The sequence below is a fragment of the Natrix helvetica genome (genome assembly GCF_964273705.1).
Source record: "Natrix helvetica genome assembly, chromosome: 2".
NCBI classification, from domain to species: Eukaryota; Metazoa; Chordata; class Lepidosauria; order Squamata; family Natricidae; genus Natrix; species Natrix helvetica.
The window spans coordinates 34,984,446-35,012,142 of record NC_138552.1 but is presented as its reverse complement, the minus strand read 5'-3'; the positions used below and the strand labels follow the sequence as shown (position 1 = coordinate 35,012,142).

Below are 27,697 nucleotides of genomic sequence, written 5' to 3'. Positions count from 1 at the left end.
GATCACATTTTGCTTTCACTGGGAGTGTTCTGTATTAACCCTGCTCAAGAGCTGCTCTTGCTTGTGAAATAAAAAATTGAATTCAAGTCTTTATATACATTCCCAAATTTTATTCTTCTTCATGTACACTATTCAGTTTATCAATCACAACATAATAAGCAATGAAGACAACAATACTGTAAAATATGCCTCATATAACAAAAGCCTCGACTTTCCAAAATCCTCCACTTCTGTGTTTACTTGCAGGTGTTTGTTAGCAAAGAATTTTGACGTGCAGAATTCCTCATTAGAATTGGCTTTGAACCTGTATGTTTCAGCAGACTTCTACTGATTTGCACAATAACTTTTTTGTTCACAAACTGCCCTATATAATGTACATTTTGAGGAACAGATATAGATTACATTGTTTTGTCAAAATATTTGAGCTGGCAAATCATTCAGTGAAATTCTTTGCCTAAAAGATTTATTTTGTACAAATCGGCAACTTATTTCTAAAGCTCAATTCTCTTTAGAAATCTGCCTCAACATTCAGTTTAACCCCTGATAGTATATGGGGAAAGAAGAGCTTGACAATCCATAGATTCTAAACTGTTACTTCCTGACAGAGAGGATTCTTCAAACTCATAAATATGTTATCACAGAAATCTCAACATTTGGCATAAAATCATAGTAAGTATATTCATTAGGTTGTATGTTAAATTGGAGCAAAGCAAGATCTTCAAAATGAAATACTAATTGATTGCTTCTATTATCTATCATCAAATGCTATTTCTTGGCAAGAAAACATGCCATTCTAATATCTAATATTTAATAGGGATGTACAGCAATCTGGATTCAGTCAAAAGGGTGCTTTGGGATATGTAGGATACTCATACACCAGCTGCCTGTTGTTCCTTAAATGAAATTTCGCTTTTCCTATGATCTGGCAAAGGGCTATAGATTCGTGTTTGTTTCACCTGCCCTTACGGAAATATGAGGAACTGTTTGGAGGCACCATAAGAACCTTGGTGCATTTATTGAGTGAAAAATCCAAAATTTGGCAATGTCCCTGATTAAGTCATGGCTAAACAGAATGGTCTGTGTACCAGAATTCAGTTTCTGTGTAGAAACTAACAATGCTGGGTCCTCATCTCCAAAGTTGGTGGAGACAGCAGCCATGCATGGGTTAACTCCATCAGTATCCAATAGGACTGAGTCTACAAAATGTGACATCATAGCTCCTGAGGTAGCTCCTCCCGCTTTTGAGACTCAGTCAATCTTGGACTGGCTTCCCTCCCTTCACACTGATCCAGAGGGTCATATGCAAGATGCTAGGGGAGGAGGCAGAACTTCTACTCCTTACCCTCCATTGGCCGCGCCGGACTTGGTTCGTGGACTTGGTGAACTTATCAGTGGGCCCATCATGGCGACTCCCATTGTCGAAATAATTTCTCCATCGGGTCAATCCACCATCCCGACCTTCAATGGTTGCGGTTAACCGCCTGGAGATTGAGCAGGTGGCCTTAACAGCTGCAAGCCTATCTGATAAGGTTATTCGGACAATCCAGGCATCTCGATGCCCCTCCACTAATAGGATTTACGACGCCACTTGGTTGACCTTTAACACCTGGTGCAATCAAAGGGACATTGTTCCTCTCAGGGCTTCCATCGCCAACATCCTCAAATTCTATAATTTGGAGTAGATAAGGGACTTTCACCAAACACGCTCAGACGCCATGTAGCGGCCTCTCTTCAGTCCTCACCCTCCGTCCTTCCTAACCGCTATCCTTGCACCCACACGTACGCCGCTTTCTTAAGGGCGCGACCAACCTCAGCCTTCCTGTTACCCATAGATTCCCTACGTGGGATTTTGCTAGGGTCCTCAACTTTCTCACCAAACCTCCATTCAAACCTTTGAGGTAAATTTCACTACATCTCCCGCTGAAGGTGACCTTTCTAGTCACGGTCACCTTAGCGAGGCAAATCTCGGAATTGGCAGCCCTTTCTATCAAGAGACAATCTGTGTGTTTCAATCAGATATGTTCGTTCTCCAGCTGGACCTCACATTCATCCCAAAGGTAAACTCGGCCTTTCATAGATCACAAGAATTGATTTTACTAAATTTTTGTCCCAATCCAACTCATAGACAAGCGGCATACCCTTGATGTGCAGCGTGCATTTAGGGTTTATATCAAGAGGACCCCTGAATTCAGACGACCAGAGGTCCTTTTTGTTTCCTTTCACACAAGCAAGAAAGGACTGAAGGCCTCAGCCTCCATCATAGGCTGGTGGATCAGATCCTCCATCGCCAAGGCATACCGAGCTCATCACTTGGCTCCACTATCAAACATCACAGCTTATTCAACATGCAGTGCGGCAACCTTAGCAGCTTGGGCAACGCAGGCCTCGGTAGAGGAAATCTGCAGGGCAGCTACATGGACTACACAATCTCCATTCATCCGCCACTATAAGCTAGACAAGTACGCATCCACGGATGCAGCCTTTGGAAGACAGGTCCTACAACAAGTTCTTCCCACACAAGACTCCTGGGTCCACGCACGATCCCACCCGTGGACAAGCCAAGCCTTGGTATGTCCCATGCATGGCTGCTGTCTCCATCAACTTTGGAGAATGGGCGTTGGTACTTACCTGATACGCCCTTTCTCAGGACGGTGGAGACAGCAGCCATCCCCACCATGATGCTTCGTGCGGACCTAGCCTCAATGTGTAGTCAATAGGAGAGAGGACACTCTATCTAGATCACATACAGCACAGCAGTCTATTACTCAACTTCGTCAAAAGCAGGAGGAGCTACCTCGGGAGCTATGATGTCACATTTTGTAGACTCAGTCCTACTGGATACTGACGGAGTTAACCCATGTGTGTCTGCTGTCTCCACCGTCCTGAGAAAGGACGTGTTAGGTAAGCACCAACGCCCAATTATCTAAATTTATGGCAAATTCAGTAAAAAAAAACACCCCTTAAATATATTTTTTAAAACAAACATAAAATTATACCCATTTATTTTAAATATTTGTATTTAAATATTAACAGCCTATTTGTACTTTATACATTATTTCATCTCAGACCTTAAGTGCAAATCTTCCATTTGTTCCAACTTATGAAATAATATTAAGCTGCGCAGTCTTGACTCTTGTTCTCCATCTTTCCATAGAATAATAAGGTGATCAGCGGAGCATGTTGCTAGGCCATGCTCACCAAAATAAAGGAACATCTGCAATTAAAAATCATCAAAATAATGTAGTCAACTATCAGATGTCAGAAACATTCCTATTAAATAAAACTAGTCAAAGAAGTATTTTTACAAAATTGTACGTGTTCTTTATAATAGTAGTAAAGTAATGAATAGTAATGAACATGTTCAAAATTTATCTTCAGAACATCCAAGCAAACTAACAATGGTAAAAAAAAAGAATTATAAATCTATAAATCATAAAATGATAATTCAAAAAGTGAACATAAAGGTCGAGGTCTAAAAAGTGATTTGAGATATATTAAAAGGCTTGATTACACTGCATGAGGTTTTTAGCCTCATTGTACAAGATATTGTACAAACATTCTCCTATCACAATAGGCCTTCCCATTTTTTAAGAAATAAATCCAAAATGTCATATGAAGTAGCTGCCAAATTACCTAAACGCAATCAAATTACAACAGTATGCCCACGTCTTTATGTGAAAAAGACAATGGTATATATTCATTCTATATTTGGTATATGAATGTTATGTAAATAGCATTGTGTGAAATTATTGCATCTATTTTGATTAAAGCTATATGTAATTTTTAGTTCAAATATAGTAAATCTGCATGATAAAATATCATTTAACAATAAAGTGCAAAGAATGGTAATAATTTAATATCTTGAGAATTCTGGGCAAGCAGAATATCAAATAAATAAACATATAGCAAATTTCAGTGTAACTCTAAATATAGACAAATAGCTTGATATCAATCCACAAAGTGACACTGTGGGTATAAATAGGTGAGTTTTGTTAAAATAATATACAGGTACTCCTCATTTAATGACCATTCAAAGTTACAATAGCACTGAAATGATTTATGTCCATTTTGTTACAGTTATGACCTTTGCAGCATTCCATGATCATGTGATCAAAATTCAGAAACTTGACAACTGGTCAGTAATGGGATTCCAAAAATTTTACTATCGGTTCTGTGGGCGTGGCTTGGTGGGTGTGGTGTGGCTTGCTGGGTGTGGCAAGGGAAGGCTACTGTAAAATCTCCATCCCCGCCCCACTCCATTTCCTCCTGATCAGCTGGGACTCTGGAGGCAAAGAATAGATAGGGGCAGGGCCAGTCAGAGATGGTATTTACCGGTTCTCCGAATTACTCAAACTTTCTGCTACCAGTTCTCCAGAACTGATCAGAACATGCTGAATACCAACTCTGCAACTGGTTCATATTTAAGGCCCTTGCAGTGTCCTGGGATCATGTGATCACTTTTTACGACCTTCTGACAAGCAAAGTCAAAGGGGAAGCCGGAGTCACTTAACAACAGGGTTACTAACTTATCAACTGTAGTGATTCACTTAACAACTGTGGCAAGAAAGGTCGTAAAATGGGGCAAAACTCAATTAACAAATGTCTCACGTAAGAAGAGAAATGACTCAATTGTGGTCATAATTTGAGGACTACCTGTATTCCCACTAAATAAAAGAAATTCTTGAGAAACCATTTTTAAAGGTTCACTTCATAGACTCTTTCGACAGAAATGACTGTGCAAGTATATTGCATATTTCGCCATCAGAGTTTTAGGAGAACCTTTTAAACATGTTCGTTTTGCCATGATAGCAAAGCCGTAGCACTTAGACTTATATGCCGCTTCATAGTGCTTTACAGCCCTCTCTAAGCAGTTTACAATGTTTACAATCTGGCTCCTCATTTTACTGACCATGGAAAGATGGAAGGCTGAGTCAACCTGAGTCAGGATTGGACTCCAGGCTGTGGCTGAGTTGGCCTGCAATACTGCATTTTAAACATGATCGTGTAATTTCATACATAGCTATCAAACATTTTCCCTACACCAATGCAGGTATAAGATAAAATGTTCTTAGGACCCCAAAAAATCCCCAAGTATGAGACAACCAAAACCAAGGTAACAGTTATCTTAAAAAGTAGCCACCATACAAAAGCAACTTCTGTTATCTGCTGTTCTAGATCCAACAAACCTGTACAGCTGCCGAGTGTCCAATCAGATCCCCAGTAAGGTCAAGGGAAAAAATAGTAGCACACTCTGGTGCCTTTTTAGCTGTGTGATTTGCTTGTTTGCTTGTCCTGCCAAATCCCCAGATATTGAAAAAACCTGGAATATAAAGAAAAGGTTTTTTAAAAAATGAGTTGTTTGTCTAGCCACCAAACATTGTTCTGTTCTGTTCACACTCAAAATCTGATAATTATAAACTTTGTTGCATTACTTCTTTTATTTGCATCCATTCTTGCTATTGGCTATGTATAGAGTGAGTTGTCAGTCACTGAAGACTACATTTCACTTCAAAATATTATGTAATCATAATCATGTTATATGTAAGAACAAAAATGTCTAATTCAGATCACATAGTTTAGAATAAGCTGAATAATTAAATGCTAACATTTATTGTGAACAATAGACCCAATGTTGAATGAAATCAGTTATATATAATACCAACTATTTATATTAAACAATATACATTTTTGAGCCATTAAATATGCAGCCACAACAAAGGGATAAAAATGTAGTTAAGATAATCCAGCCATTGTACTTTAATTTACTATCTGTGTCCTTAGTTCAGTGGTTCTCAAATAGTGGGGCGCGCCCCCCAGGGGGGGCGCGAGGCTCCGTAAAGGGGGCCGCGAAGGCTTCCTTTCCATCTGGGTGCAACGGCGGTGGCAACAGCGCAGCGGCGGCAGCGGACTGGAGTTTCCCGCCAAGGTTGCCTGTCCGACCAGCCCCCGCTGGCTCCTGGCTGAGGGAGGAGCTGCCGCTCCGCCTTCTCCAAGCGGGATCCACGCCCTGCAACTGGCCGTGAGGGGAAGGTTTTGGCCAAAAAAACGGGCCATTTTTGCCCATTTGTTGCCAGTAGAATGCTTCTGGGGGTGGGGGAAGTGAAAAATGGGTGCACAGATGCCCCAGGAGGCACAAAAAATGGGCCCCTTTTCAACCCCCCCCACCTTCAGAAGATGATAGAGAAAGAGAGAGCTAGTGAGAGGGAGGGAGGGAGAAGTGAGACAGAAAGAGATAGACAGAGAGAGAGACACACACACAGAGAGAGACAGAGAGAGACAGAAGGAGAAAGAGGGACAGAAAGAGAGAGAGAGGAGAGAGAGACCGAGAAAGACAGAGAGAGACAGAGAAAGACAGAGAGACGAGAGAGACAGAAAGAGAGAGTGAGACACAGAGAGACAGAAAGAGACAGAGAGAGAGGAGACAAAGAGAGAGAGACAGAAAGAGACAGAGAGAGTGAGAGAGAGACAGAGAAAGACAGAGAGAGAGAAAGAGAGAGGGAGACAGAAAGACAGACAGAAATAGAAGGAGAGACAGAAAGAGAAAGGCAGAGAGAGAGAGAGAGGGAGAGAGACGAGGGAGATAGAGAGACAGAGGGAGAGACCACTTGGACTGTCTTCGCATCTGGGATGCATGGGTCTTTCCCATTGAGACGAGCAGGTGTTGTTTCTAGAAATCACTGCATGCAGGAAATATATGTGTGTTTGTGTGTGTATGTTACGGTGAAAGACCGAAATTGGTGAATGTCGACATTCACCAATCTCGCTTGGTGAATGTCCGAAATATTTGCTAAATGCCCTTATTTCTGAGTTACACCGGTGAATGTCGACATTCACCAAGTACGTTTCCCCCTCTCTTTGGGGAGGAGGAGAGCCAGAGGGTCGCCTCTCTTTGGGGAGGAAAGTACGTTTCCCCCTCTCTTTGGGGAGGAGGAAAGCCAGAGGATCGCCTCTCTTTGGGGAGGAGGAGAGCCAGAGGATCGCCTCTCTTTGGGGAGGAAAGTACGTTTCCCCCTCTCTTTGGGGAGGAGGAGAGCCAGAGGATCGCCTCTCTTTGGGGAGGAAAGTACGTTTCCCCCTCTCTTTGGGGAGGAGGAGAGCCAGAGGATCGCCTCAAAGGATGCCCCAAAGAGAGGCAAAACGTACTTTCCTCCCCAAAGAGAGGCGATCCTCTGGCTCTCCTCCTCCCCAAAGAGAGGCGATCCTCTGGCTCTCCTCCTCCCCAAAGAGAGGGGGAAACGTACTTTCCTCCCCAAAGAGAGGCGATCCTCTGGCTCTCCTCCTCCCCAAAGAGAGGGGGAAACGTACTTTCCTCCCCAAAGAGAGGCGATCCTCTGGCTCTCCTCCTCCCCAAAGAGGGGGGGAAACGTACTTTCCTCCCCAAAGAGAGGCGATCCTCTGGCTCTCCTCCTCCCCAAAGAGAGGCGATCCTCTGGCTCTCCTCCTCCCCAAAGAGAGGGGAAAACGTACTTGGTGAATGTCGACATTCACCGGTGTAAGTCAGAAATAAGGGCATTTAGCAAATATTTCGGACATTCACCAAGCGAGATTGGTGAATGTCGACATTCACCGGGTGAATGTCGACATTCACCAGATTTCGGACTTTCACCGTAACATGTATACATGCACATACAAGTGTCATTTATTCAGTGTTATCACAGAAGTGAGTACACCCCTTAACATTTTGTAAATATTTAAGTATACTCTATATATAAATATATGTATATATATGTTCTAGCTGTGCTCCTTTAAATCTTTTCTGCTACAGTTAATAAAGCTATTCTTTGTTGTAAATTGATCCACATTTTTCTTTTTTTATTCTCTTATACGTTAATAAGGATACAGTGTTATGCAGAGGTGTACTTATAACAATTTTATAGACAAATGATACTATTTACAGTCACGCGGGGGGCGCGAAATGTTTTCTTCTTCCTAGGGGGGGGCATGACAGAAAATAATTGAGAAGCACTGCCTTAGTTCAATAGGCAGAGCCTTCTGAAGAGTCATGTCATAACTTCAGGGCAAGAGCCTGAGGTAATTATAGTTACCCCAGCCTATATAATTGTACCTATATAATTATAGTTATATCAACCTTAGTTTTTATATAAACCTTTACTTACTACATAAACCTTGACTTGGTTTTTTTGTAAAGGCCAGATTAATTTTCACTAACTTCACCACTTTGCTGTTGCAATGGCAAAGTCTTCTTGCAAATGGTATTCCACTCAAATCCATGTTTCAGCCAGTGAGGAAAAAGCATTTAACCTAGCTTGTTAAAACAACCTGATATTTGCTAATATGATGATTATTTCTAAATAAGGAGCTATCTGAAAGGCATAGTTAAATGTGTAGCTGAAAGTTAGGCAGATTTATGGTATATCTGGATACCAGTGCCTCACTAATGTGGGACATTTTTGAAACTAAAGAACTTGCTTCAAAGTTCCAGTAACAACTTGCATTGGCACTTTTAAATAGATTGATTTTGACTACTTTTAACAGAAAAATAGAAAAAACAGAATTGTAAAGGACCTTGGAGGTCTTCTTGTCCAAATCTAGCACAATTAGAAGATCCTATACCATTTCATACAAATGGTTGTCCAATCTCTTTTTTAAAAACTTCCAGTGTTGGAGCATTTACAACTTCTGGAGGCAAGTCATTCCACTGATTAATTGTTCTAATTGTCTATTTGGTTCTAGGTTAGTTCTCTCCTTGATTAGTTTCCATCCATTTATTCTTGTCCTACCTTCAGGCGCTTTAGGATAGGTTGGCCCCCCTCTTCTTTGCGCCAGCCCCTTAGATATTGGAACAGTGCTATGATGATTATAAACAGGACCACTTATTCTCCATATACCAATACACAAACGTACCTTTTCTTCAAAATTGGTATATGTCTTTTTGGCTGAAACAACCATATCTCTAATCCATTTAGCTATTCATTAAATTTAATGGGATAAAACGTATTCTTTCCATTCCGAGACAATCTATGAGAAAAGATGTGGAGACTCTAGAAAGAGTGCAGAGAAGAGCAACAAAGATGATTAGGGGACTGGAGACTAAAACATATGAAGAACGGTTGCAGGAACTGGGTATGTTTAGCTTAAGAGAAAGAAGGACTAGGGGAGACATGATAGCATTGTTCCAATATCTCAGAGGTTGCCACAAAGAAGAGGGAGTCAAACTATTCTCCAAAGCACCTGAGGGTAGAACAAGAAGCAATGGGTGGAAACTAACCAAGGAGAGAAGCAACTTAGAACTGAGGAGAAATTTCCTGACAGTGAGAACAATTAATCAGTGGAACAGCTTGCCTCCAGAAGTTGTAAATGCCCCAACACTGGAAGTCTTTAAGAGGATGTTGGATAGCCATCTGTCTGAAATGGTATAGGGTTTCCTGCCTAGGCAGGGGATTGGACTAGAAGACCTCCAAGGTCCCTTCCAACTCTACTATTGTATTATTATTATTGTATTATTATTATTGTATTATAAAAGCTGCACCATCACATCCTACTGTAACCTATTTTTATTCAAGGCTATAATATGGCAAAGTTTCTTATTCAGAAGGAATAATTCTACTTTACCCATAAATGGCTCTAGAATTAAATGCAATTCTTAAGTTGAGAAACATTGTTCCATTTAGAGAACATGTGTACTTTTCTACTAAAGGCAATATATACATTTTACTTTTTTCCTAAAATGGAAAAAAAATATTGGCTAGATTCCAATTAAAAAGGATCTGCTTTGCTTTCAAAATTTTCACAAATACTACTAATAATAAAAGGACAGAAGTACATCTTTACTATTATAAATGGGACTCTGAAGTAGATAAGCTATGGCTGATCACACTCATTTTTATGCAATTAATCTTATTTTTTTTGTATACAGACCTGATGGAACAGGTTCAGCTGTAAGATGTTGCTTTTCATGTAATTCCCACATACGAACACTACCATCTTCTGAACAAGATATTAATTTTCTATAAGAATAAATCAAATAGTTGTGAAGAAGAGTATTTGCACAACTCTACAAAATCAGTTGACACTAATTTTTTAAAAATAGCATTTATCTCTATAATTGCTTTTATCAATTTACCTACACCATTTTCTGTTTTATCAACAAGTATGGGCAGCTTACAGCCAATCAAGTTTAGAAAAAACACATACAATTAAGGCTAAAACAAGTGGTTTCATCACAAATGTGACCATCCAATTTAAACCAGAATAGAGGAGGGAAAAACATGTCTGTGGAAGATTCTGTGATAGGTTTTGCTTGTCCTCTGTGGAGCTATACTGTGGAGCTATGCTATCTCAAAGGATAAAATATAGGGATTCTAACAGATCCGATATTTTTGTTTCTTTGTTAATACTTTTTTTTTAAAAAAAATTATCTTACATTTAAAAAGAGGTTGTTTGGGCTAAAGATTAGGTTGCCTGCACACAGACTATGATAGGATTTAATGTAAATAAAGTTTAAGAGAGAAAATGCATAAATATTAAGCATGTCCCTGATCATCTTTCTGAAAGTAAAGAATGTATGAAATATGCAATATAAATTGCACCTGTTGGGAACATTGGTAATATGCAGGATATTGGAATCATGAGCAGTCTTCTGGAAGGCAATCACACGCTTCATCTGAAGGTTATATACATAGATGCCTTTGCCAACAGCAGCAAAAACAAACTGGAAAAAATAAGTCAATAAAACATCTTAACAAAAGATACATATTTTATGTAAGGGGTTTCCAATTATTTCTAATTAAGTCAAATATGTAAGAAGGAAAGAGCTATGCACATCCTGATTTATGACTACTATATTTATTAACATATATTGGACTTTAGTTTGTATTAATAGTATAATCCAACTATTAATTACATCTAATATGAAACATAAAAACACTTTTTTTCAGGTATTGTTATTATTGTTATCACTACTGGTGTCAAAATTTATTCAGGAGTATCCCGAATGTGCCAAGCCGCGGGAGCTAGGGGGGGGCGGGCAAAGCACCACGTGGCTTGGCACCTTAGGAATACCCCCTACGTCAGTGAATGGCGCTCTGCCCGGCTGGAGAGGGGGTTTGCCAGGTGGCTGCTCATGAGCGTGGTCACCTCATGGCTACTTCACCCCTGTGGCTGTGCCCGGCTCTTCGGGAGCCCGCTCACAAGGGAGCAGCCGCCCGGCAACCCCAAAATAATAAGCCCTCCCCTGATAATAAGGCCCAAGCCATATTTTGTGGGTGAAAAGAAAATAAGACCTGTCTTATTTTCGGGCAAACACGGTACATGTACATTTTCCCTTCCTTCGTGGAATTTAAAACAACAAGCATAGTATTCCCAGCTGCATCACATATCCTGACTCATATAGCAAGATCAACTTGACGTACACATTCTGCCAAATACTCTCAGTAAATTATGGTTAGTCAATAAAGTAAACCAAAATGTTAAGATTACTATTAAATATAAGGAAAATAGGAAAACAAGAGGAATAATACAGAATTTATTTTTTTCTGAATGAGAATTCATTTCAATAATGAGGATTTCATTCACAAATTATATTTTCCATATTCACATGTAACTCATTACTACTAATATTGTACCGAGTACATTAAAGTATATTCTACTTCAGTTTTGAAATGAAGTCATCCATTTGCATTTAATGGTCTTATATATGAATGATTTTCATCTACAATGCTAAAGGCAATTTTCAAACCTAAGACTATCCATAGACGTTTTGCTTAGGACTGATTAACAGTATTTCTAGTTGGGTTGAACGTAACATACAACTGAAAAATAATCCAATTATAATAAGGTAATAAGGTATCATTTAGTAACAATGAAACAAGTAATTTACATATTTTTTATACTATTATTTTTACCTCATCATCAGAAGTTAAACCCTGAATTGACATTTCATTTTGACTTTGTGATAATTTTATTTCTTGTTGGGGGTTCACATGAAGAGATGCATCCCAATTGCATTCATACCCTCGCATTGTCCAGTCCAATGAATTCCACACAATCATTTCACCAGCATGGGAGCCAGTCGCAAAAATCAAATCTAGATATCAAAATAGTAAATACTGATATTGATAAATAGCAATCTCTTCTTTATTCAAATGTTTGGATTTTAAAAATGGACAATATATTATGTTTTATAAAGAGAAATGTTTGTAAAGGGTATAATCCAAAGGTTTCCCAACCTTTTTTTGACTATGCTCCACCTAAGCATCTCTAAAATCCTGACACACACACACACCCGAGACATATAATTCTTCTTTACTCAAAAAGTGTATTCTACTCACGTGGAGGAAGCCTAAAAGGCCCTTAACTTGGTTTAAACAAGGTTCATTAAAAATGAAATTGCCTCCCTTTGGGGGCTTATGCCCCACGTTGGCAACCACTGGTATAATCCTTTTCAAACAAGAGGATTTAGTAAAACATAGAGAACATTACTGCAGGCTACTGACTGGCAACTGAAACTAACCATAGTTTGCTGAAACCAACCATTAAAAAATTTCCCAGAAACTTAATTTTACTTTGCTGTTACCTTAGTCTGAGCTCTCTAAAATAGAAACCATAACTTTCTACTATAGACTAAAAGATTCATCTTTATAAGATATAAAGATTCTGTATCTTTACCAAGGCAGCCTACAAGAATGTGCCATCTTTATTCCTCCCAGCCCTCTCCCCATATTTCTAGTATAGACAATTGGAATATTTAAAAACAAAAACTTCTAACTTCATTAAATAAAAGTTCATAGACTCTAGTTGGCAAAGGTAGAAGATAGTTATGAAAATATGTAATGTGTAATGAGCGTTGTACCAATAATTACAAATAATAAAACTGAAACAGGCTTACCACTGACACTGATTAATGATACAATGTTATCCTGGTGATCAATAAGTCGTTTTATTTCAGACACATCCCATTCGGTTCCATCTCTGGAAGCTTTCAATTTTAGAATTACTTGGAAGACAAGATTCATGTTTAAAAAACTTTAATAAAGTATGGGTATAGGAAACTGTATTATTTGAAATATTGTTCTTTACTTCCTATCAGCAACATGTTTGTAGTAGTTTTCACCTATAATGCTTTTTTCCAGGATATACCATTCCATTACCATGCCTTCTTTTCTGTATTTACTCAAGATGATTGTTAGGAAGTATTTGGGGAAGATGAAAGGGGTGAAAAATCCCTTTTAACATTTGGAATTACAATGTTTTCTGTTATTTATGATAGAGATGCTAGAAAATTATCGATCAGTACACCATGCTGCAGATCTGATTCAAAGGTGTTTGGGAATAATAAAAATACAGATTTATTTATTCATTTAAATAAAAGTCTCTGGTGATTGGAAAGGCCCAACAGAGACTTCATTTCGTTAGAGTTCTGCGAAAAAATCAGGTGGAACAATGGCTGATGACCTCTTTCTATCGGTCCACCATAGAAAGTGTCCTCACATATTGCATTACAGTATGGTATGCTGATTTAACAGCTGCGGACAGGAAGGCACTACAGAGAGTGATCAATTCGGAATAAGAAACCATTGGTTGCCCTCTGACACCACTGGATGACATCGCCAGATCTCACTGCTTTAGTAGAGTAAGGAAGATACTCAGAGATGATGTCACCTGGTCAGTATCTCTTTGCACTTCTATCATTGGGCAGAAGACATCAAAGTATAGCCAGCCGAACAAATAGGTTTAAATATAATTTCTATCCTTGGGCTGTCAGACTTTTAAATACAACCACAATCACTCCATGCACATGCTAGTTGTTTTTTTCTTCCTTTTTTCGTTTCTGCTATAATTTTGCACCAGTGAGGTTAAAACCAATTTCGTTGTATTTAAGTACAATGACAATAAAGATTATACTTATACTTAGGTTTATTACTGTAGCCACCCATCTCAGCAAACAACTCTGGGAAACTCACAATTCAAAAACACATTATTACAAATAAAATCTTAAAAATATTTAAAAACAGTAAAAACCATTAAAACAACAAACAACATTAAAACTTCCAATTCAATAGCTTTGCAATAACAATATTTATCTTTATAATTACCCTAACGTGCCATACTTCTTGTGCAGAATAGCACTCACTATTTATTAAAAAACCAAAAATCATCTATGCTTGATTTCCTTGATTTCAGTGAAAGAATTAGGCAATATGAATTATATTACCTAATTCTTTCACTGAAATCAAGTTATGATTCATAACTATAGTAGTCCTCAATTTATGACAATTTAGACAATTTAATTAATGACATTTCTGTTGAGATGAGACATTTGTTAAATGAGTTTTGCTCCATTTTCTAACCTTTCTTGCCACACTTGTTAAGTGAATCACTGTAGTTGTTAAGTTAGCAACATGTTTGTTAAGTGAATCAGGCTTCCCCATTGACTTTGCTTATCAGAAGGTTGCCAAGGGTGATCACATGAGACACTGCAACCGTCATAAATATAAACCAATTGTGAAGAATTTTGATTATGTGACCATGGGAATGCTGCAACAATCATAAATGTGAAAAACGATCATAAGTCACTTTTTTCAGTGCCACTGTAACTTCAAACATCACTAAATGAACTGTTGTAATTCAAGGATTATATGTAGAAGAGAAGATTATCATCATTCTAATATTGATAAACACATTTTAACATAAAAAGCTGAATTTCCCTACTGTATTTCGCTACTGTAGAGATGAAAGAAGATAACTTCATGGAGCTATATAAGCTAATGGACAATCTAAACACTGTCGAGAACATAAAGATGTTTGCGAGTGGCTTTCAAGACTAAAGTCAGTCCCATTAGTTAGATCAGGCCAAGAAATCAATTCCACAGGATGACTAAAATTACTTTTATTAAGACTGGCTATAGTAGCAAAATCTTCAAGTCTGAATATATTGTACTTTCTATTCCTCTTATAAGGAGGAGTCTACTCAAGCTACTTCTGAATGTTATCTGGACACTCTGGACTAGAGGTGGGTTTCAAATCCTAAGGCTACCCGTTTGCTTGTGCGCGCGCTCACGTGTGCAACACTTCTGCCCATGTGCAGAAGCGTCCGGGCAGGTGGGCAGAGCCTCCTGCCGCTGCTACTACCGGCTCAGCCAATCTGGGCCAAATCAGGAGCAACCCACCTCTGCTCTGGACATACACAATGTTTTACGGCTTGCTGGAGTTTGCCTATCTCCATCAAGGTCATCTTCCTTTCTCTCTATAACTATTTATAGCAGGCGTGTACAACTACGTGTAAATCTGAATGACAGAAGAGAAAAAATATTCCATTCACAGTGAACTATCAATTTACCTATATTTAACTATGTTTAATTAAGCTACATTTTAATTAATTATATTATATACAAGTTAAACTCCATTTCTTATCCTGGCTCCATCAATTGTTTGAAACATGGAATGTGGATTCCAGCTCTAGCTATTCAAAGATCAGATGTGGTGCTCTCTTTCTGCAATTTATAGTGATACTTACTCAATTCTTTGCCAACAGCTGCTGCCACACAATTTTTCGGCAATTCAATCATAGCACTGATATCTTTATTAAGAAAAAGGGAAAGTTGAACAAATAGGAAATTAATATCTAGCTTATATGTTATTCCAAAAAAAATATATGTGCTACTCTCTGACTACTTTCAGAGAACTACTTAAATCAGCTGATATATGATTTCCAGGTGTTTTGCTCTTCTTAGGAACACATCCCATGAAAGCCATGAAAAAAAAAGTTATACAAAACATTTTTTACCTATGTAGGAATTAAACACAAAGACACCCCATGAAAGATGTTCCAATTTCTCTATCAACAGATTTTGAGATAATGGCTAGTGTTGGGAGGGCTTACTGGATATAGCTAAAGGTGTGCATGAAGCAGAAAATGCATTCAAATCTGAAACAAATATTATGTTCTGCAGTTCTGCCAAATTGTGCTGGATGTAGTGTGGTTCAGCAAAAACCAAACCCTCCTCCCCTCAAAACCGGTGGGTTTGGACTTCAGTTGAATGAAAATCCAGGGTAATCACACAAGCATAGTAGGGCAAGACTGGTGTGTTTTTTCCATTTCTTCTTATCTTTCCCTGAAAGATAGAAACTCTGTGGACTGGCCCATCTACTAATTAGCCAAGTGCCTTTCATTCTCTATCTTTTCTTATGTTGCACTTGAAACCAAGGACACCATAATAAAGGGAGGTAAGGAAAGGCAAGCTCTTGGAAAACTGTGGAAATGGACATTTCTGGACTTGGAAGTCAAGCTGTTGGATATCCCATTGGGTCTATCCATCTCCCAATATTCCCAGCATTTTATTTTTCCTGCTTCACCTTTGCTACTGCATACTATCAATGATCTTGGATTTTTCTTCTTCTGCCATATAAAAACACTTATTCTTGGAACATTTGTATTCATGTCGAGGCCAAAACATACATGTTTCAATCCAGACATATATGTCAGGCTTCTCTAGGAAACTTTTGCATTTTTCTATCTGCCCATGGTCAAAATGTCCAGTTTTCAAATCAAACTGTGTTTGAAGTTTCAATATATTGTGAAATTAAAAGGAGTTTTCAACATGTCCTCTGTCAATTCACATTTATAGATACGTTCAGCCAATCTACTACTTGTTTCTTTTACATAGTAGCAATTTTAGACCGAGCCACATCCAAGAATGAAAAATAATTCCTAGAGACTTGGCACACGAACAAGTCAGTCATTAACAGATGAATTGAGATAATTCAAGGAAAGTCAAGGAAAGAGGCCAACAGCTCTATCTGATACATCAGATCCCATCACAGATCTAATAAACAACCAGATAAGTTGGAACCAATGTCAGATAAACAAGAATAAAGAAACAAACAATAAGCCATTCAAAGAATAATCAAAGATGAAAGGAATGTCTCAATCAAGGATGATAAGCAAAATATATTGGCTTATGAAAAGAAACAACAAAAATGATGGAAAATGCAAGTAAGATTTTGTTGCTGTTATATTTGAAAGCCCTATATTTGTCCAATAAGTAAATAAATTCTAACGGGTATTCCTTTTTTACTCATATTTTAGAAAAAGAAATTAATATATTTGAAATCAATAAATTTGATATGGGTATGTTTATTTCTATTTCAATATACACTAGTAAACCAAATGCTTGTCAAAACGTAGGGATAAAATATGTCAAATTACTTGTTAAATTATATCTCCCATTTGTGAAATTTGAGAGGATGGGAATTCTCGAAACAAGAAATATAAACAAACATAAATTTCTTTATTTATGCAAAACTTTGGATATATAATTTGTCAATTCCCCTTTTCAAATTAACTTATACTGAAGGAGTGGCAAGACACATATCATCCATGTTTAATTCATTCTTTTAAAATAAATTCAAACTATAAGCTTCAAAACTTGAATAACCTAAAATTGTAATTATTTTTTCCCCTTTTTCCTGTCTCTCTGTTGTATTCAATATGTATTCAATATAAATTTCCTTTGCTTGGTTGTTCAGTTTTGTACTTATATTTTTATTCAGTGTTTTTCATTTCTTTCCTTCCTTTATTAATCTTATTTTAAATAAAATATTAAAATTTAGCATTTATTTTAGTAATATGTAGGATTTTTGTATAGCATAGTGTATTATTTAATATTAGTTTTTCTTCTAAAATGCAGTTTTTATAGTTGTATACTTAATGTAATTTATATAAAATATTACATATCAACATGTAATGTCCTGTATGAAATGTTAATAGTAACCATTTTAACTTTTATTAAGCTTTAATATAGGTTATCTTTAGAATCAAAAAGACTTTGCCAAATTAATGCTATAACATTTTATAGATTCATTCTACTGCTTAATAAGTTATTTAAATTTGTTTACCTGCATCAGTTAGATGACTTGTCTTACATAAGAGATCTAATTTTCGGTTCCAAACACACAAATCACTTCCTCCAGAAAGCCATACATCCATTCTTTGAAGAACAGTCAAACACTACAAATTACAAAATCAGATATATAATGTGTAACATTTTTGAAGTATGCTTTCAAATAAAATTATCAGTTTTAGATACTAAAACATTTAATTTCCTCCCAGTAACATTTATAATCATTTATAGAGCTTTATGCAGTTTATGAAGCAGAAAGGAAAAAAGGAAAAAAGGAAACTCTAATATTTCAAGATCATGTTGAATTATAAATGCAGTTGAATATGTGTATTCTCAAAGGCAAAAAGGTAAAGGTTTCCCATCTGGATATTCCTGACTCTAGGGGGCGATGCTCATGTCCATTTCTTAGCTGAAGAAGCCAGCATTGTCCAAGGAAATATCCATGGTTATGTGGCCATAGCATGACTATATGCCAAGGCACACAGAATGCCATTTTCTTCCCATCAAAGTGATACCTTTTTATCTACTTGCATTTGCATGCTTTCAAACTGATACATCACACAGGACTCCGGACTTGATCTCAGGCTTTCCAGTTGACAAGCTCAGCATCTTTACCCTCTGAGCCATTGTGCCCCCTATATTGAATAACACTTATTTTCAAATTAAGTAGGATTGCAATCTATATTTTTCAAATCTTTGAAATAATAGTTTTTTGTCAAGACAATATCACATTAAGAATATTTTCACATCCTACATCTAATTTTGTTTAAAAGGAAGCAACTCAAAATGAGACTTTAAATAGCACAAAAATTATTAGTCCTTGAGATGTTCCAGGTTTTTCAAATACGTCAACATTAAATATACAAAACTGAAATTTAGATTTTACATTACAGAGAAGTTACCATATAGTAGCTCAGTACTGCCACCTGAAAAGTATCAATATTAAAGACCAATACTGACCTTGCTTTCCACATTGTATGTCAGATAGAAACTTAGAACTACAGACAGTCTTGACTTATGACCAGTTGTTTAACGACCAAAGATACGTCAACTTGTAAAGACTGCTTTGTGGCCTGTAAAGCATTTCTGGCTATCATAAAACATTGCACACCCTTGGTCACATGACCACATTTCAGGCATTGGGAAACTGACTCACATCAGTTGATTGCCAAGTGCCTGACGATCATGTGGTTGTCATTTCCTATCTTCTCTGTCAGCTTTCCCAGAAAGTCAATAGAGAAGACAGAAGGAAGGTTGCAAGCAAAGGAGAAAAAGGGGAGCTGAAATCCTTTGGTGGATAAAGGAAACCTTAAGAATGAAAGACAGGGAGCTTTTTTGATCCATCCAAAAGACCTAGGAGATCACTTAACGACTGCAACTAGTAGTGCTGGGACTGTAGTTGTTGAGCAAAGCAATCATGCGAGCATCTTGTTTAATGATTGCTTCATTCAGCAATCAAGATTCCGGTTTCTAGTGTGGTGGTTAAATGGGAATTTTGTGCAATTGTCTAATAAATGATAGAAACATGTATTTTTGCATTTAAAGGAATTTCCCACCATAATCTCAAAGATGTAATTTAAGAAGTAATCAAGAATACATTGGTTGAGCTCCATAGGCTTCCAAGATTATACAAAGCTATTTATAGTAATGATTAATATTCTTGCAAATAGTGATTGAATCCATCCTATTGTAATGTGCTCTAACTAAGAAGATTGAAAATATATGGTTCACTGAACTCTCAAGGCATCAAAAAAGGAACCCAAAGTATCTAAGATTAGACACAGGCAAACACTAAACCTGCAAATTTGTTAGTTGCAATTGGGTTCTACAGTGTGTAACAAATATGCAGTTGACAGAACTGCATCCTTAAGACTGACAGCGTAGGATTAAAATCTAAATAAATGAAATAGACAAAATCACATCCAGTTTTACTTACCTTTACGGTGGAATGAAAACAGGATACTCTGTGAATTTGCCTGCCATTATCACAATCCCAAACCTGGTTTCAATCATTAAGGACTAAGAATAGCAGCTGAATTATCTTATATGACTATAATTTAAAAAATGGAGGCATCCATTAGATACGAATCTATTTCCCAGAGTTATTTCTTATGCAAAAGTGTTTCTTTGAGCCTCTTACTGCCACACAAATGATAGAAGAAGACATTTATAGAACTTATTTCCTTACTGTAAGAGAAAAAAAAGCACCAGGTGTGCAAATATGTAAATGAGAAGGAATGGAAAGTTTCCCTTCCCCCTCGATCGAGGTGCGGATCGCCAGCCCTCCTTGAAGCATATCTCAGATAAGAAATAAAAACCGATAACATGTTCTAATTAAAACAAACTTTAATATGAAAATAAAAATAAAACAAATCTATCTAATTGTTACATTTTGGCAAGAGAAATTGTCGCCCACCTTCTTGGCAGACGAACAGAAGATCAAAAAAAAGTCTCTGGAATGTGTGATGCATTAAGAAAAGTGTTAAGAAGCATGCGCAGTAAATCACTTGCTGATAAGGCCTATGACCTGCGCAATACATCTTCAGCACGGCTAGCAAACAATTTACGCAGTGACAGTAAAGTCTTTTCCTGAGAGTTTATTGATCAACCTGAAGATTATTATCACCACCTTTTTTGTCCATGCAATGAAGAATTGTGCAGTTTCACAACTGCATCTTATCACTGTCCTCTTCAGCCACACATCAATGTCATGGAAACGATGAAAGTGTATTGCTTTTATAGCGGTTTGCTCATTAAAACCCTAAACTTTGATGCGATAACACTATGAGCCATATGCACTATTTATTATGCAACACAAACCAATTCTGCATTTCTCTAGTCAAAAAGTAAAGGATACAACTACAGTTCTGTCAGCACTTGCTGTCAAAATCATATGGCATTTTTCTTCACAGGTATCTGACAAAGGAAAAGCTGCAAGAGCTGTGATTTTTTGTGTATGTGCATGTAGCTCAAATAACTTTTCTCCAGTCTGAAAAACAAAAACAAACTTGGTATCATAACAACAGTGCTAAATTAATACAGAAACATGTGTTATGAAAAAACAATACAAGTAATCAGAATCCTCAAAATATTATTTATTTAAAAATGAGAACTGATATTATACAATGCAAATATCTGATCCATCTAGCTTAAGCTTCCCTCACCTGCTGCTGTTATTTGCCAGAAAACCCAGCCAATTCCTATAAATCTGTTCACTGTGCTAACAATTACATTAAGTGACAGAAAACACATCTGGATAATGGTAGACTGAGGAAGGTTAGTCAGCATTGTGTGGTAGAAGCTCTCAAAATTCCAGGCAGGATCTTTTCCAGCAATACTATAGATACCCTATGGTGCCATAAATGTGAGATGAGTGGCTATACTAAGTGAGTGAGTGAATGAATGAAAATCTACCCCAGAATGATGACTTTCAATTCCTTTGTAACTATTCTTACAGCAAAATCTGAACAATATTTGTATATTTCACCATGCATGTTTCAATTCCCAGTATGAAGTGCCTTTTGCTTTTTCTAAAATACAATTTTAGAGCCTTTTCTAAAAATGTACCAGAATTCTTATACTAGAAAGTGGAATTCTGTTAGTAATATAATATAGGTAAGTTTTTTTTAAAAAAGATTATTGTATTTGATTTGTGTTTATATTAACTAAAATGTTTTATTGTATTAACGCTAGGTATGGAAAATAAGGAAAAGATATGCAGAATACCAAAGCCAACTAACATTTTTACTCTGACTTCTTACATTTAGTTGGCACTTTGAACAGAATACGTTTGTTTTTATTACTTTAGACTTTAAATGCTTTTTAAAAAGAAGAAGGTAAAAACTGACATCAGCCGCACAAGGAACAGCTGAAGGATCTGCTTCAACCAACTCTGCCATCTACAAATACAGTAGATTTGATACAGCAACCCTTCCAAGGCGCTGAATAATATGATGGTGCTTTAAATGTAAGATTGTGACCCATTAGGACCTTTGTACATATGTCTCTCTCAGCCACAAGTTAGTATGCACTGTCTTGTGCTTGGTGAGGTTTTTTTTCCCCTCTTGCAGAGTGGAGAGATGGCTTAAGCAAAATTTTTAGTCAATTTCTGCTGTGACTGTTTTTATCCCAACTTTGTCGCAGATCAGAGATGGGAGAGGAAGAAATGACAAAGAATAAGCAGGCATACAATGAGGAACATGCATCTGCTAGCAGCAGCTGTTTGCCTGATGCATTCAGAGCAGGGAGTCACATACAAGCTAGACAAACAGCTAGCACATTTCTTTTTATGTGTATTTTCTATTGTGTACCTACTTACTCTCTTGCAATACCTTCCTCTCTAATGAATGTAAATACAAACAGTAATTCCCTTCTTGCTAATTATCCTAGCACCTGGATGAACATTCAAAATGAGAGAATGGGAGAAAAAGGAAAGCTGAAGCAAAGTAATAAACACAGTTGTTGTCTGTGTTGAGCAATTAGTGAGCTCCTGTATGCATCTGTGTCAGGCCTTTCAGGACCTCCCCCAATCTCCTCTAGTAGCCTCCCCCCCCACACACACACACACAGTACCCCAGCAGTCTGTACCTGGGACTTGCCCTGGTTCCTGATAAACAACCAAGGATCTTGGGGTTACAATAACAAATGGAACTGCATGGATTGTCATTGCTAAGAAATGCAATCACATGATGTCATTTTAGGATTGCATAGTTGAGCTAATTCAACCCTAGTCCCTATTGTTGTCATAATTCAAGGACTACCTATATTGCAGGTAGTTCTTGGTCATATAAAATTTAAAAAATAGTCCATCAATTGTTGACAGTATTACAAAACATGTAATTAAACCATTTCTGCTCATATATTCTAATATTGCAGATATGCAAATATATTGATAATCTAAATGCCTGTTTCATCTTCACCTTTTCAATTGTAAATTACTGTCACAAACCCATGGTTCTTTATTATGACCTACAGAATGCATTTTTAAATTTATATTTCTACTTCTGCAATAATGCTTGTTATAAATCTTTAGAATATGAATAATAGCTGATTTTATGTTCCAGCAAGTCATGAATTTAAACATAACCCAATTTACATCTATGGATATTTTTTTATAAACAATGTTTTAATTTCCTAAACAAACCTGGACATTCCAGAGACATACAATTCCATCATCACCAGCAGATGCAAACCTAGTAATGAAAAAAAAAAGATATTGAAGACATCTATAATTACATTACAAAAAAGCAATAAATGCTTTTTTTATTAACCTTAGAAAGCATACTTAAATCTTCAAAATGAGATCATGTTTTATTATTGAATAAATAAAATGTGTAGTATATTTTTATATGATCTGGCTTCCATTTCTAGCACCTCTGCATTCATTTGTTATAACAAAGTCAAAATAATCACCTAAAACACTTTTGATATTTGTTATTTTAAAAAGTAATGGATGAATCCAGATAAGAAATACTAGTCCTCTACAAGCTAAATTTAATTCTGAAATTATATACTGAATTACTACTATCACATTATGTAGCATAGATATACATTTTAAAATCTTCTAGAAAGAATTAATGTCTCAATAAGAACAATGCTTTAGATTTTTTTTAAAATTAAACTATGAAACTCAGGCTTTCATGTGACATTTTCCTGCCAGATCAATCTCATATTGCAAATGGATTTCTTTTCACCAAGTTGGTGTTTCATGGGTCATCTGATTCTTTTCCAGTCATGATCACCATCCTCTATAATCTTGTCTATTTCCTGGAGGAGCACCAAATGGTCAAACAAGCAATTTTTAAAGTGTGTTACGAATTCAGTCCAGTTTAATGTGTCAAATGCTAGAGTATTACTTGCAATTTTATTTCATTCCATTTTTTGAAAGATGCTTGCTAAGGCTTAGCCTTCTTTAGTGATCTTGCAATCAATATGACCTTCTCTTCATGTTCAAAAACATAAAAGAAAAGAAGTGAAAAGCAGCTGCCTGTTAGGTTGATACAGGATTTATTTAGTATCTTCAAAAACCAATCTGAGAAAATTTTCCACTCCCTGGTTTTAGCTGAGCCACAGAGAAAACAGGAAAATCCCTCTGCAAAATTCTCAATAAGATGAAATTATCTAGAGAGCTGAAGCATGAAACCTGGCTTACAACAGTTGACAAAAATGCAGTCAAAGAACCAAGAAAACTAAATGAAATTATTTCAGAAACCAAGTAACAATGCTAATGTTGTTGGAAGGAATCAAATAAGATAATCATATTTTAGTTAAAAATCCTCTAATGACTGAATAAGGAACAATGAAAATAAAATTATATTATAATTAAAGGAAAACGTAATATTCATGTATAAATTATTCTTCTTTAAATAAATATTATCCAAAAAGTTATTTTAGTTTAACATGTCAATTTTGCTTTAAAACTCTGTACTACATTTCACTGTGTAAACTTAACTATTAAACTAATGAAATTTGAATATAACATTCGTATAAATTAACAGCACCTGCTCTTCAAAAATATGGAATAAAGTGTCATGTCTGAGAGATATAATTGATAACATGTAGATAATTTGTACAGTTTATTCTATCTGTTCTGTGATTCACCAAAATCATAGAAGGTATCTTTTGTTTTGTGTAAAATGCTTTATTTTCAAAGTTTGCTGATAAGAAAACAACTTATACAATGTAGTTGTTGTGAATTAACGCTTTCTGAGACATCTGTTTCCAGTGAAGTGGGGAAAGCTAATAGCAATTAAAATCACACAACTTGTTCTGTCAAAATCTTTTACATATGTTTTTTAATTGGGTTTAGCTAAAGGCTTATAAGGATTTCTTGTATCAATTTATCTATAAGAACGAAGCTGTCCATCATATAATTTGCAATTTGGAAAAGCAAAACTTTAAGATTCATTTAAAAACAATAATTGAAGTCATCTTTACAGTGCAAATGAGGAATATAGAGCAATGTCTCACCTGTAGTCATCAATTGCCACTAGAAAACGCACTATATCATGGTGACCTTTCAGCACAAGAAGCTCAGTATATGGATTCTGAGCTTGTTCTTCACCAATAGTCTGTATAGATTTCTAGAAAAATAAAACAGCATCACACAATTTATACGCTTAATATTTTTTAATCAATAGATTATACGCATTTTCTACTCCTCTTGTTCCCATCCTAACTACTGATTTAATATACAATATTTGTATATTCAGCCCCACTTAAAAGCTAGACTATAAGCAGATATATTTACCATGCTGAGTAATATATTGTATATATGGGAACGATTCTTCTTAAATTTTAGTTAAAATTCTGTTGCATAAGTATTCTATTAGTTTAAGCATAGCTGCATATTTTCCAAGTTTGTTCTCAGTCAGATATTGTTGGAATTGCATTTTTCCTTCAAATATTGAGTCTAGTTTATTTTTGCTGCTCTAATCATATCTCTTTAAATTATCTTTCTTGAATATTTTTTTTGAGATCTATTACTAAGAAAAATTGTGATTTCATTTCAAATCACAACTTTCTGCATTATACTATGTACGTCGTTCCAGTACTTTTGAGTTCTTTTACATGTCACCACATAGTAAAATGTACCTTCCGTTTCCTGACATTTCCAACATTTATTGCAGTCTGATTTGTTTCAGTTATTATTGTTGGGAGTTGTATACCATCTATGCAACATAAAACAATCTAGGACAGGGGTGTCCAAACTTGAGAACTTTTAAGACTTGTGGACTTCAACTCCCAGAATTCCCCAGCCAGCCATGCTGGCTGGGGAATTCTGGGAGTTGAAGTCCACAAGTCTTAAAGTTCTCAAGTTTGGACACCCCTGATCTAGGGCATAGGGACTCATATCTGAGACACTGCTCGTCTTAATTTGTTTATTAGATTATTTCAGTCTGGGCTGTCTCTATGTTTTTATGGTTTTGGTTTTTCTTTCTTTTTTGCTAGCTTTGTATGACACCTAGAGTCAACTGGAGGTAGGCATCTAATAAATTTAAATAAATATATTTTCGACCAATTTTCCTTTAAGTTATAACTTGGTGTTTGAATTGTGAAAGTAGCTGAAAATGATGAATAGACTAGAAAGCACCCTTTCTGAGCCCATTGTAATTTTGAATGGTAATTTTAAACAACCAGTCGTATGTCAAGGACTACCTTGTATGTCCAAAAATAGCACAGCTAATGGTCAGTTGGCAAGGGAAGTAGACATAATGAAGTAGGAAGACTGTATATGATTTCTCACTCATTTCTTCCTCACTTGCCCTCTATCTACTCATCTGTTTGACAGCCTACATACATTGCTGTCTGTAACAAAAGGAGGGATTACATTTAACCTGGGGGAGAGAGATTGCTGGTTCATTCTTAAATGAATTATTTAAAGATTTCTGCTATTTCTGTCAACAGTGGGTTTTGCATGACTCTCCGTCTTGAGTGAAAGGGAGGAAATACCATTCCAAATTTTCTAAGGCCATTTTATGTATTTCCAGATCCTGCAGACTGTAGCCAAGCCCTGGCAGCACTATATTGTTTAGATCAGGGGTGTCCAAACTTGGGAACTTTAAGACTTGAACTCCAAAAGTCTTAAAGTTTCCAAGTTTGGACGCCCCTGGTTTAGATACGAAATAATTTGGGAGCCAGGGTGAAATTGAGAAAACATTTGACAATTTCTTCCTCTATTGTAATCTAAGTGACAGGAAAACTAGTAAACCAAGTCCTGAAGTTTTCTAGGTGGCTGTTAAAACTCATATCGTTTCCACTGAAAAAGAAGTGCATTTCTTCTATGAAGCTGAATATCATCCATTTCCCATTTTAAAACCATGTTTTTTCTCTCAATTCTCCTTCACTTTCGACCATTTCTCTCCATGTTTCCTCAGTCGTTCGCCTCAGTTTCCTTTATTTATTCCTTTCTCTTAAAAGAGGAAGAAAGAATAGCTGCGCAGTTCAGTTTCATATTCACTAAGGCAAACACACACAAGGGGGCAGGAACTCGGTCTGAAAAATGAAAAGAGCCGATTCTCCTACTTTGAGCAAAGCAGCTGCAGGGACAATGGCTCTTCTGTAGTTACCAAGGGGGTCGGTCTTTCGCAACATGGAGGTCTCTTAAAAACAACCACCACCTTCCCCAATTCCCAGCAATGTGGGAACTCTGGGGATTGGAAAGGGCCACCTCTTCGGGGGGCTTGGAGAAAACTACCACCCGCCAAGGCTCCAGGCTGTGCAACTGGCCTACGCATAAGGGAAAAAGCCCTCGACTCTGCTCTGACTTCCTCAAGGCAGATTCAGCGCCAGACATAAAATGAAATAAACAAAATGCGCCGCCTCCCTTTGCCATGACAGGAAAACGAAGGAGTCCGCTGCCGCGCCGAACCTCTATTGATCAACGCCCCTCGCGGCCCATGGCGAGCTTTTACCTCGGCCAACCCTTGCGGCTCGCGGCCCCCTCCTATCAGCCACCGCAGCATTGCGAGAGGCGGAGTCCGCCCGCCTGGAATGACGGCCTTCGCGTCTCCGGTTGAAATGCCGGTAGTTGTCAGGCGCAGCTGGCGTCCCTGGGCAAAACGCGGAAGGCTTGTCCCTCGCCTCTCGCCGTACTTGCGAGGTGGGAGGGGGGAGTCGGCGACGGAGAGGCCGGTACTAGAATGAGGCTCTTGGTTGCGGGAGGAAATTCAGAGATGCCTCCGCGGCTAATCGGTCAATGAGATAGAAACCTAAACTCCTGCAGGTTTGCTGGATGCTAAACTAGATCCGACTAGATGCTAAACTAGATTCCGCTAAACTAGATCCAACTAGATGTTAAACTAGATCCGACTGGTTCCTAAACTAGTTCCTATTAG

At 37.0% G+C, this 27,697-nt stretch overlaps 1 protein-coding gene across 2 annotated transcripts; it reads right to left on the bottom strand.

The window, feature by feature from the left end:
* Nucleotides 1-89: 89 nt before the first annotated feature.
* Nucleotides 90-27,455, bottom strand: WDR41 (WD repeat domain 41). 2 transcript variants are annotated; one of them, XM_081945167.1, is made up of 13 exons: nucleotides 27,275-27,455; nucleotides 24,831-24,943; nucleotides 23,005-23,053; nucleotides 20,719-20,850; nucleotides 19,798-19,860; nucleotides 17,857-17,968; nucleotides 15,476-15,538; nucleotides 12,848-12,955; nucleotides 11,865-12,046; nucleotides 10,551-10,672; nucleotides 9,880-9,968; nucleotides 5,187-5,320; nucleotides 90-3,214 (listed from the first exon to the last, which is right to left on the bottom strand). In XM_081945167.1, the coding sequence occupies exons 1-13, from the start codon at nucleotides 27,323-27,325 to the stop codon at nucleotides 3,053-3,055; spliced, it is 1,380 nt and encodes a 459-aa protein (XP_081801293.1). In that variant the 5' UTR covers nucleotides 27,326-27,455; the 3' UTR covers nucleotides 90-3,052. The 2 variants fall into 2 exon arrangements, with proteins under 2 accessions (XP_081801293.1, XP_081801292.1); XM_081945166.1 differs by lacking the exon at nucleotides 27,275-27,455 and adding an exon at nucleotides 26,886-27,229.
* Nucleotides 27,456-27,697: the final 242 nt, after the last annotated feature.